This window comes from Strongylocentrotus purpuratus, unplaced genomic scaffold (assembly GCF_000002235.5).
Source record: "Strongylocentrotus purpuratus isolate Spur 01 unplaced genomic scaffold, Spur_5.0 spur5_scaffold_20, whole genome shotgun sequence".
Taxonomy (NCBI): domain Eukaryota; kingdom Metazoa; phylum Echinodermata; class Echinoidea; order Camarodonta; family Strongylocentrotidae; genus Strongylocentrotus; species Strongylocentrotus purpuratus.
In genome coordinates, this window is record NW_022145606.1 from 49,940,583 (window position 1) to 49,951,261 (window position 10,679).

At 36.9% G+C, this 10,679-nt stretch overlaps 1 protein-coding gene across 6 annotated transcripts; it reads left to right on the forward strand.

The window, feature by feature from the left end:
- The first annotated feature begins 1,640 nt into the window (after positions 1–1,640).
- On the forward strand, positions 1,641–9,996 carry LOC105447252 (collagen alpha-1(VII) chain-like). Of its 6 annotated transcripts, XR_004065704.1 has the most exons (8): positions 3,016–3,235; positions 3,943–4,062; positions 4,229–4,348; positions 4,513–4,632; positions 6,246–6,365; positions 6,953–7,066; positions 7,363–7,440; positions 9,412–9,996. XR_004065704.1 is itself a non-coding variant. In XM_030993551.1 (7 exons), the coding sequence occupies exons 2-7, from the start codon at positions 3,070–3,072 to the stop codon at positions 5,852–5,854; spliced, it is 792 nt and encodes a 263-aa protein (XP_030849411.1). In that variant the 5' UTR covers positions 1,641–1,698; positions 3,068–3,069; the 3' UTR covers positions 5,855–5,868. The 6 variants fall into 6 exon arrangements, 5 of the variants coding, with proteins under 5 accessions (XP_030849411.1, XP_030849410.1, XP_030849414.1 ...); XM_030993551.1 differs by lacking the exons at positions 6,246–6,365; positions 6,953–7,066; positions 7,363–7,440; positions 9,412–9,996 and adding exons at positions 1,641–1,698; positions 5,061–5,144; positions 5,673–5,868 and having other exon boundaries at positions 3,068–3,235; XM_030993550.1 differs by lacking the exons at positions 6,246–6,365; positions 6,953–7,066; positions 7,363–7,440; positions 9,412–9,996 and adding exons at positions 5,061–5,144; positions 5,673–5,868.
- Positions 9,997–10,679: the final 683 nt, after the last annotated feature.

A 10,679-nucleotide genomic window follows, 5' to 3' on the forward strand; every position in this document is an offset into this window, starting at 1 on the left:
AGAAAAGAAAGAAAAGGAGAACAGGAAAAAAAAAAAAAAAAAAAAAAAGAAAAAAGAAACGGGGGTGAAAGAGAGGAGAGAGAGGGGGTAAGAGCCTGTGAGAGGATGGGTTGGAGTAAGAGAGAGAGGGGGTTGTTGGGTGGAGTCGCCTCGTCGAGGGAGCAAGAAAGAAACGCATAAATATGTTGCTGTGTCTGGTCAGCTATGTCGGTATTCTTGCTCGATCATCGTGCACTATATCAATGCAGAAGTCGGTTAGACGTATTATGTCGGTCAGCCGGCAAATTTGGTTTCCCTACGAACTGTGACTTTTTATCAGACAAAGTAAAACTTTTTGAAATGATTTAGAGTCGGGAACGGTAAAAACGAATCGTCTTCTTTCTCTTATAATTTAATGAAACGTCAAAACTTTCGCGCTTCGCGCAGGAGGGGCGATAATGAATTCAAACAAGGATTACGAGTAATAATTTAATATAACGTCAAAGCTTTTGCGCTTCGCGCGGGAGGAGCAAAAATGAATTCAAACGAGGATTAAGAGTAATAATTATTTGATGAAATATCAATGCTTCCGCGTTTCGCGCGGGAGGGGGGGGGGACTGAATTCAGACAACGATTACTGAGAGTCGAGAACCGTATACAACGAATCGTCTTCTTTCTCTAATAATTTAATGAAATGTCAAAGCTTTCGCGCTTCGCGCAGGAGAGGCGATAATGAATTCAAACAAGGATTACGAGTAATAATTTAATAAAACGTCAAAGCTTCTGCGCTTTGCGCGGGAGGAGCGAAAATGAATTCAAACGAGGATTAAGAGTAATAATTATTTGATGAAACATCAATGCTTACGCGCTTGAATTCAGATAAGGATCAAGAGTAGAGAACGGTACATCGAATCGTCTTCTTTCTGTAATGATATAATGAAACGTTAAAGCTTCAACGCTTCGCGCGGGAGGGGCGAAAATGAATTCAGACAAGGATTAAGAGTAATAATTGAAAGAAACATCAAAGCTTCCGCGCTTCGCGTGGTAGGGGCAAAACAAGAATTAAGAGTCGAGAACGGTACAACGAATCGTCTTCATTTATAATAACTTGATGAAACGTCAAAGCTTTCGTGCTTCGCGCGAAAGGGGGGAACTGGGTACAGACAACCATCCTCTGGTATATTTCCAGTCCATTTGTTCCGGATAATGATACACATACATGTTTTGTACTGAACATAATGGCATTCAGACCCCTTGCTAGCTTTGAGAAATTCACGTCATCTACATGTCGTCGCGGACTTTACGAACCGGCGAATAGTCAAATTTCAATGAAATTTTCAATTTTGTAATTTTTACATATTTTGATAGTGCTTACAAGGATGTATCAAAATGCCAAATTTCAGGACATAAAAGTGAATATTACTGAAATTATCAATGTTTTTGTATATTGACCATGTCCTAAATTTACCAAAAGTGAAAAAAGGGGTTTTACGAACCGGCGAATAAAATATTCGTCGGTTCGTAAAAACCGATGGGATGCGCGGCGCTGTAGTGTACTATGCGTTATCAACTACACTTAACTAGAAAAACTCGCGGGTTTTACGAAGCGACGAAAATATAGTATTTCGTTACTGTATCGTCTGCAGAGCCTGAAACATTATTATTATTTTCTGTTATTTCATCGGAATTGCCTGGAATAAGTTCGTCATTGTAAAAAGGGTGAGCTTTAAATGATTATGTCACATTATTATAGTTTTGATTAACCTCACATTCCAAATTTCAACACTATTAAGACTTAAATATAATATTTTCTTCGCTGATTGAAACAATGTTTGTAGCATGGTCCCAAATGCCTTAATTTATGTTAGTAGGTGCAAGCAATCGGCGCTAATGCTGTTTCGCATCGACATCCGGCGAAAGATTAATTACTTAACTTAGGGTTAAGTTTAGATATATAACTTAGATCTAAGTTTATGGTTAGGGTAAGGGTAACCTTACGTTACATTAGGTAGCCTTATGTAATCTTAACTCTAACCCTAACTTAGATCTAGATCTAACTTGGATCTATTCTAAGTTTGAAGTTCAAGTCTGAGCCTGGCCTTGGGCCGCCGATTTTTCTAGAAATACAATTTTACATTGTTTTTTGTATGGATCTAACGTTAGACTAAGGTTAAAAGTGTTAAGTTAGTTAGATTCTAAGTAGATCTAGCGTTAGTCTAGATCTAATAGAATAAACAAATAGGGTCTATGTCAAGACTCAAGTCCTAGATCTAACTGTTACTCAAGTTCGATTTAGTTTAGCCTAAGTTAGACTCTAGAGTCTACTTGAGTTAAGTTTAAGCCAGGGCAAGGGACAGGAGATGGATGTAACGTTAACATTAACAGTTACTCATGTAGATCTAACGTTAGATCTATGTTAACTTAACATCTACCAAAGATCCTAGATCTACATCTATGACAAAATGGCATGGGTGAATTCAATTTAATTTGAAATATTTAAAAGAGGGCGATTGACTAACAAAAGTTAGGGTTTAAATCTAACTTAGAGCTAGATCATCTAGTGCAACCTAACATAGATTCCAGATGAACAATAATCTAACGTTAAATCTAAGTTAGATCTAAGTTAGCTTCGTTGGTCAAAGTACTGTGAATAGATTTAGATCTTATTAACTAACGTTAGATCTATATCTAATTTAGATCTGTTAGATCTAACTGTTAAGTTAGTTCCCGCTTAAAATTTAATATCATAGATAGATTTACAACAATAACATCGAGACATTTAAGTTAAATGTCGATGTTGTATCGACGTTGTATCTAATAAAAAGAATTGTATCTATTTGCTTGGAGATCTGATCTAATTTAAGTTAGACCCAGACTATAGATCTAGAAAGTTAAACCTCTAGGCTACGGGCTCTAGATCTATGAGACTCTGGTCTATTTATTTTTTTATTTCAAGTGATTTTTTTGTGACATAGATCTAGTCATAGATCTAACGTTAGATGTATGGTCAACTCTTGCCTTGGTAAAATGTCAGGTTTAACTGTTATGCTATGAATTTTTTTTCTTTCTGCTGTTCCCTTATTTTCAGAAATGGATGTGTTGGTAAAGTGGAAGAAAGATGGGAGCCAGAATATTGTCAGTGCTGAAGACCTGCATCTGGATGGGAAGCGCTCAATTAAGAAGGGTGCAACCGTTCAGATGAGGGGGAAGTATTCTTGGTGGAAAGGGAAGGTCATCTCCATATTTCAGAGAATTGGTAAGATTATTAGTATGAATAATTCTTTTGTATTAGACAAAATATGAAATTGATATGAAAATCAATTGCGAAAGGTAAGATGATTTAAAATACCATGAAAACAGATTTATTTTCCATAAACAATTTATATGAAAAAGAATTGACAGTGTGAGAGAACGAAGTATAGTAATTAGGATTAATGTCAAGTGATACTACGAATGGTGATGACCCAATATCTGATGACGATACATCATTTACCACAATGACTGGGAACAAATCATTTTTAGCTCCAATTTGATCATTGTTTATAAATAAGAAGGACAGCACATGTTAATAATAAAAAAAAAAGGATAGGAATTAGGCGAGGCGTCAAAAATATCGATACCAGCAGGCTGCCGCCTCACGTATTGGCGCATCGAGGCTGCAATTACGGCCGAAGCCTGGCTTGGGCAATTATTTTTCTTTTGTTAGCCCAGCCGGCTTGCGCCAGGCTGGGATCTGAGGCTCGGTTTCCATTCGAAAGGCGGCAGCCGGCGTATGCTTTTGAACGCCATTTCCTACCGCCAGCGGTAGCCGGCTGAGCTAATTTAAAAAATGCAGCCAGGACGCACAAGTGCAGTTAGCTGCCGCTGGCTGGTATATTTATTTTTGACGCCTCGCCTTAATGAAATATGTATGATATACATTATTAGGATTTTGATTTAATTTACATTATTTTACATTCACAGTGCCAGAACGAAATCAAGGTCCCATAGGTCCAAGTGACTCTACTGGAGTGCTTCCACAAGGTCCCAAGGACTCTGCAAATGACGGTGAGGACGAAGATGATCTTCCTCTGACAATGCTTGGTACGAAACATTCTTATCTTCAATTTGATTATTGTTTCAAGCCTCAAATAAGAAGGATAGCACAAATTAATCACAAAAAGAAAAGGAAAAAGAGAAATGTATAAAATGAAATATCTGAAAACTTAACATCTTTAGGACTTCGATTTACATTATTTTACATTCACAGAGCCAAAACAAAATCGAGGTCCCATAGGTTCAAGTGGTTCTACTGGAGTGCTCCCACAAGGTCCCGGGGACTCTGCAAATGACGATGAGGACGAAGATGATCTTCCTCTGACAATGCTTGGTAAGAAACTTTCTTATTTTCAATTTGATTATTGTTTCAAGTCTCAAGTAAGAAGGATAGCACAAATTAATCACAAAAAGAAAAGAAAAGATAAACGTATGAAATGAAAAATCTGAATGATAAACATCTATGGGACTTTGATTTACAATATTCTACATTCACAGTGCCAGAACGAAATCGAGGTCCCATAGGTCCAAGTGGTTCTACTGGAGTGCTCTCACAAGGTCCCAGGGACTCTGCAAATGATGGTGAGGACGAAGATGATCTTCCTCTGACAATGCTTGGTAAGAAATGTTCTTATTTTCAATTAAGAAGGATAGCACAGATGAATCACGAAAAAAAAAGGAAAGAAGAGAAACGTATGAATTGAAATATCTGAATGATTAACATCTATGGGACTTTGATTTACAATATTCTACATTCACAGTGCCAGAACGAAATCAAGGTCCCATAGGTCCAATAGGTTCAACTGGAGTGCTCTCACAATGTCCCAGGGACTCTGCAAATGACGATGAGGACAAAGATGATCTTTCTCTGACAATGCTTGGTAAGAAACGTTCTTATTTTCAATTTGGTTATTGTTTCAAGCCTCAAATAAGAAGGATAGCACAGAGGAAAATTTACCCCCCAAAAAGAGAGAAAATGTATGATATGAAATATCTGAAAGATTAACATCTTTAGGACTTTGATTTACATTATTTTACATTCACAGTGCAAAAACGAAATCAAGGTCCCATAGGTTCAAGTGATTCTACTGGAGTGCTCCAAAAAGGTCCCAGGGACTCTGCAAATGACGGTGAGGACGAAGATGATCTTTCTCTCACAATGCTTATTAAGAAACGTACTTATTTTCAATTTGATTATAGTTTCAAGCCTCAAATAAGAAGGATAGCATAGGAAGTATTCTTGGTGGAAAGGGACGGTCATCTCCATATTTCAGAGAATCGGTGAAATTATTAGTATGAATAATTCTTTTGTATTAGACAAAATATGAAATTAATATGAAAATCAGTTGCGAAAGGTAAGATGATTTAAAATACCATGAAAACAGATCTATTTTCCATAAACAATTTATATGAAAAAGAATTGACAGTGTGAGAGAATGAAGTATAGTAATTAGGATTAATGTCAAGTGATGCTACGAATGGTGATGACCCAATTTCTGATGACGATACATCATTTACCACAATGACTGGGAACAAATCATTTTTAGCTCCAATTTGATTATTGTTTATAAATAAGAAGTATAGCACATGTTAATAAAAATAAAAAAAGGAAAGGAATGTATTAAATGCAATATGTATGATATACATTACATTCACAGTGCCAGAACGAAATCAAGGTCCCATAGGTCCAAGTGATTCTACTGGAGTGCTCCCACAAGGTCCCAAGGACTCTGCAAATGACGGTGAGGACGAAGGTGATCTTTCTCTGACAATGCTTGGTAAGAAACGTTCTTATTTTCAATTTGATTATAGTTTCAAGCCTCAAATAAGGAAAGCATAGATGAATCGCAACAACAAAAAAAGAAAGAAGAGAAATGTATGAAATGAAATATCTGAATGATTAACATCTATGGGACTTTGCTTTACAATATTCTACATTCACAGTGCCAGAACGAAATCAAGGTCCCTTGTGTCCAATTGGTTCAAGTGGAGTGCTCTCACAAGGTCCCAGGGACTCTGCAAATGTTGTTGAGGACAAAGATGATCTTCCTCTGACAATGCTTGGTAAGAAACGTTCTTATTTTCAATTTGATTATAGTTTCAAGCCTCAAATAAGGAAAGCATAGATGAATCGCAACAACAAAAAAAAGAAAGAAGCGAAATGTATGAAATGAAATATCTGAATGATTAACATCTATGGGACTTTGCTTTACAATATTCTACATTCACAGGGCCAAAACAAAATTGAGGTCCCATAGGTCCAAGTGATTCTACTGGAGTGCTTCCACAAGGTCCCAAGGACTCTGCAAATGACGATGAGGACGAAGATGATCTTCCTATGACAATACTTGGTAAGAAACGTTCTTATTTTCAATTTGATTATTGTTTCAAGCCTCAAATAAGAAGGATAGCACAGATGAATCACACAAAAAAAGAAAAAGAAAAAAAAATCATTGAAATGAAATTAGTTATAGGTCCACAAATATGCTTTGAAACAGAATGCTATCACTGCAGTCACATAATAGGATTGTGTTCGATAGTGTGTGACAGCAGTGAAAGCATTTTCTCAGTCTTTCATCCTCTTACAAAAACTGGCAAAAACTTTCTTTTTTACCCGTCACATTCACTTGCAATGTACTCAGTTATGCGTGACATTTATGATGCAGGAAAAGTATCATTGCAAAGGTGAGAAGTTCCTCCTTAATTATGTTACATTTCAAAATTGCCAGAATAAATGAGCTTGGAATATGGCCCCTGAAAAATTGGACTATCTTTATTATGATACGCACTTTTATATATATATTACATATTGCAGAGATGTTAGAGAGCTTTTTACTCAGATTTGGACATGACAAATATGAGCTCTTGAAAAAATGTTTTACTCTTTTAATTTCACATGGCAAGTTATATAATGAGATTGATATGTTTGTGATTACAGAGTTATCACAAGATCTGATTGAACTTGAGACATTTATGTCTATACCAGACATGCCAGGTGATGATGACGCCAGCCAGGATGACGCCATGTCAGTTGATTCAGAATCAGACACAGGTAAATGGATATACTGGGGAAAACCATAAATGTGTGTCATGTATGAATAATCAATTATCATCAAACCTTACTATACAATCTGCATATAGTGTGTAAAGATTCAGGCAAGTACTTTTGATAATTAATAAGCACCAGATTGATTTTAATTTGTTAACAACTGAATATCATTGCTTTATTAGTGAAGTATTAATTTGCATTTTGATACTTTGTTCAATGGTTTTAATTTATTGCATTTCTATCTTTGCAAACACCTTTCATCTTGTTCACATTTTAAAAATCTTATATTTGTTTTAAAGATCTCCAAGTTATCGAGTCTTTGGGGGAAGTTGACAAGCATCCCGGTGACCAGTGTTGCGGCAGTCTGCATTGCAAAGGTAATGTGTTTGCAGCATGCATCAGGTGTCAGACTTTGATGTGTTTTGAACACTTTGACAAAGGTGAAGAGTGTAAATTTCATGCTCCATTTGAAAGGGAAAACCCCCCTGAAAGTTTTGTCATAGAGGAATCAGTTGGAAATGACATCAATCCTTTGTTGGATACATCCCAAAATGTACCAGTCAAGACTCCTAAGTCAAAAAATCGCCTTGTTAAAGATGCTAGGAACAAAGGTAAATCCTATTTCTCTGAAAAATCTGACAAGTTTGTGGGAGGGCGAAAATTTGTAGAGTACAACAAGTGTGACTTGTCACGAAATCACAAAAAGGTTTCATGTGGTATCTTCACTGAGGAAGACAGGCGTGAAATAAGGTATGACTATTATGGAATGGGCAACCTTTCTCTGCAGAGAGAATGGATTGCACGACATGTATCTCACAAGGCCCATTCACATGTGAAAAGTCGTAAGAAACAGACAATGAGGTATACTCTTCCTCGACCTTCTTCATTTTCTTATCCTGGAGAAATTGTCACTGTTTGTCGTAAGATGTTCCTGAACACTTTGGGAATTGCCGAAAGGCAAGTGCGAACTGTACTTGGAAAAACAAAATCTGGCACTGGTGTCCTGGGGAGGGAAAGAAGAGGTGGGACACAGAAACCTCAAATCCAAAAGCGACAAAAAATCATTGAACACCTACAGTGCTTCCCACGAGTGGAGTCTCATTACTGTCGCTCTTCCACAACATGCCAGTATCTTTCTGGGGAACTGACAAAACGAAGGATGTTCAATATGTTTGAAAATGAAAACCCAGGGTGTGCCTCTTACTCCCTGTACAAAGAGGTTATGAGAGAGCTCAAACTCAAATTTCATCGACCCAAAAAGGACAAGTGTGGGATTTGTGAGACTTTCCGCAAGTCTAATGAGGTTGAAAGAGACCAGATGAAAGTGAAATACAACATGCACAGACAAGAAATTTCAAAAGTAAGACAGATAAAGTCTGAGAGCAAAACTCGTGCCCAGCATGATGACAAGCATGCTGCTGCTGTGTTTGATCTGCAGCAAAACATGTACTTACCAAAATCAAATAGGGGTGAGTTGTTCTACAAGAGAAGATTAGCATGCTACAATTTTACTATTTACAATTTGGCTAATCATGCAGGAAGTTGTTACCTTTCAAATGAAACAGTAACAAGAAGGGGAGCTTGTGAGGTATCGACATACGTCCTTGACTACCTCAGCAATTGTGATAAGGAAGGAAAGACGTCAGTTGACTTCTTTTGTGATGGCTGTGTTGGCCAAAACAAAAGCTCAATTGTCCCATCGATGGTACATAGGTTTGTATCCGAGGCCAAAAGTGTGCAAGTGGTAACATTCTACTACTTTGAAACCAATCATGGCCAGAGCGAGGGTGATAGCATGCATTCCACTATTGAAAAATGTCTTGCTCGCTCTGAAGAAGTTTTCCATCCTTGCCAGCTCTCTTCTATAATCAAGGAGGCAAGAAAAAATCCATGCCCATACACAGTCAGACATGTTCAAACCAATGACATTTTGGACTGGAAGACATATGGCCATAATTTAGGTATCCTGAAGTGCAGACAGGCGGATACTGGTGAGGCAATTGATTGGACGACCTTCAAGCAGATTAGAATAAGCAAAGAATTTCCTACCTCAATTCTTTTCAAAATCACATAATACTAATGATTTCAGTATTCTTTCACTAGGCAGATCCCGCAGCCTGCGTTCTACCACTCCTGCAGTTCACATTGATCCTCCTTCCCAGCTCTACCAAAGCAGACCCAAACTATCTGCTGGGAAGTATAGCGATCTTGTCAGTCTATGCAGAGGCACATATCCTGTCATTTCCCAACCGGAACTAGTTGATTACTATATTAATCTACCTCATGAATAGATTACAGTCACTACCATGTCCACCTTTTAACTCTACTTTTTGTTTTTGTTTTTGCAGGACGAGGATCACTACCTGAGTTGGACAATCATCTACATGTATAGACTTTCGATGACTGCTGGTTTGTGTCATATGGTTTAAGGGAATGCTCTATAGATTTGTTTTGATTTGTTTTAAATTATTAATGCTTAGGCTGATGTCCAAACCAAAATTCCAATAGTATTGCAATGCAAGGCTGGAAGTCATTGGATATAACTGCTTGCATAAACTTGCACACTAATATTTTGCACCTTAGCCATGTTACTAGCACAGGGCTGGAATTCTTTTACACAGTTATGGGATCTAGAGTCAACTCAGTATCACTGCTTATATTAACTATCACTGCTTCTATTAACTATCACTGCTTCTATTAACTATCACTGCTTTTGTCATCTTGCACACTGATATTTTTGCACTTTGGCACAGGACTACAATTCGTTGACTTGGTTATGGAGTCACAAGCCAACTTTGAAGAATTGCTCTGCCGCAAAATATACGATATTTTGAAAATACCACTGCTTATATATTAACTTGCACACTAATGTTTTGCACTTTAATTAGCACAGGACTACAATTCGTTGACTCGGTTATGGAGTCAAAAACCAACTTTGATGAATTGCTCTGTAACAAAATATGCAATATTTTGAAAATAACACTGCTTATATATTAACTTGCACAATAATGTTTTGCACTTTAGCACAGGACTAGAATTTGTTGACTTGGTTAAGGAGTCACAAGCCAACTTTGAAGAATTGCTCTGTAACACTGATTATATATATTAACTTGCACACTAATGTTTTCCACTTTAATTAGCACAGGACTACAATTCGTTGACTCGGTTATGGAGTCAAAAGCCAACTTTTAAGAATTGCTCTGCAACAAAATATATAATTTTTTGAAAATAACACTGCTATATATTAACTTGCACACTAATGTTTTGCACTTTAGCACAGGACTAGAATTTGTTGACTCGGTTATGGAGTCACAAGCCAACTTTGAAGAATTGCTCTGTAGCAAAATATACAATATTTTGAAAATAACACTGCTTATATATTAACTTGCACACTAATGTTTTGCACTTTAGCACAGGACTACAATTCGTTGACTTGGTTATGGAGTCAAAAGCCAACTTTGAAGAATTGCTCTGTAACAAAATATACAATATTTTGATGAAAAAAAAAACACTGCTACCCTCCCTGGTCATAAGTATTGCAACATAGCTAAAATGCATGCATTTTTATTTTTATTTTACAAGCCTTTCTGTATATTGTTATATTTCATTCATAACC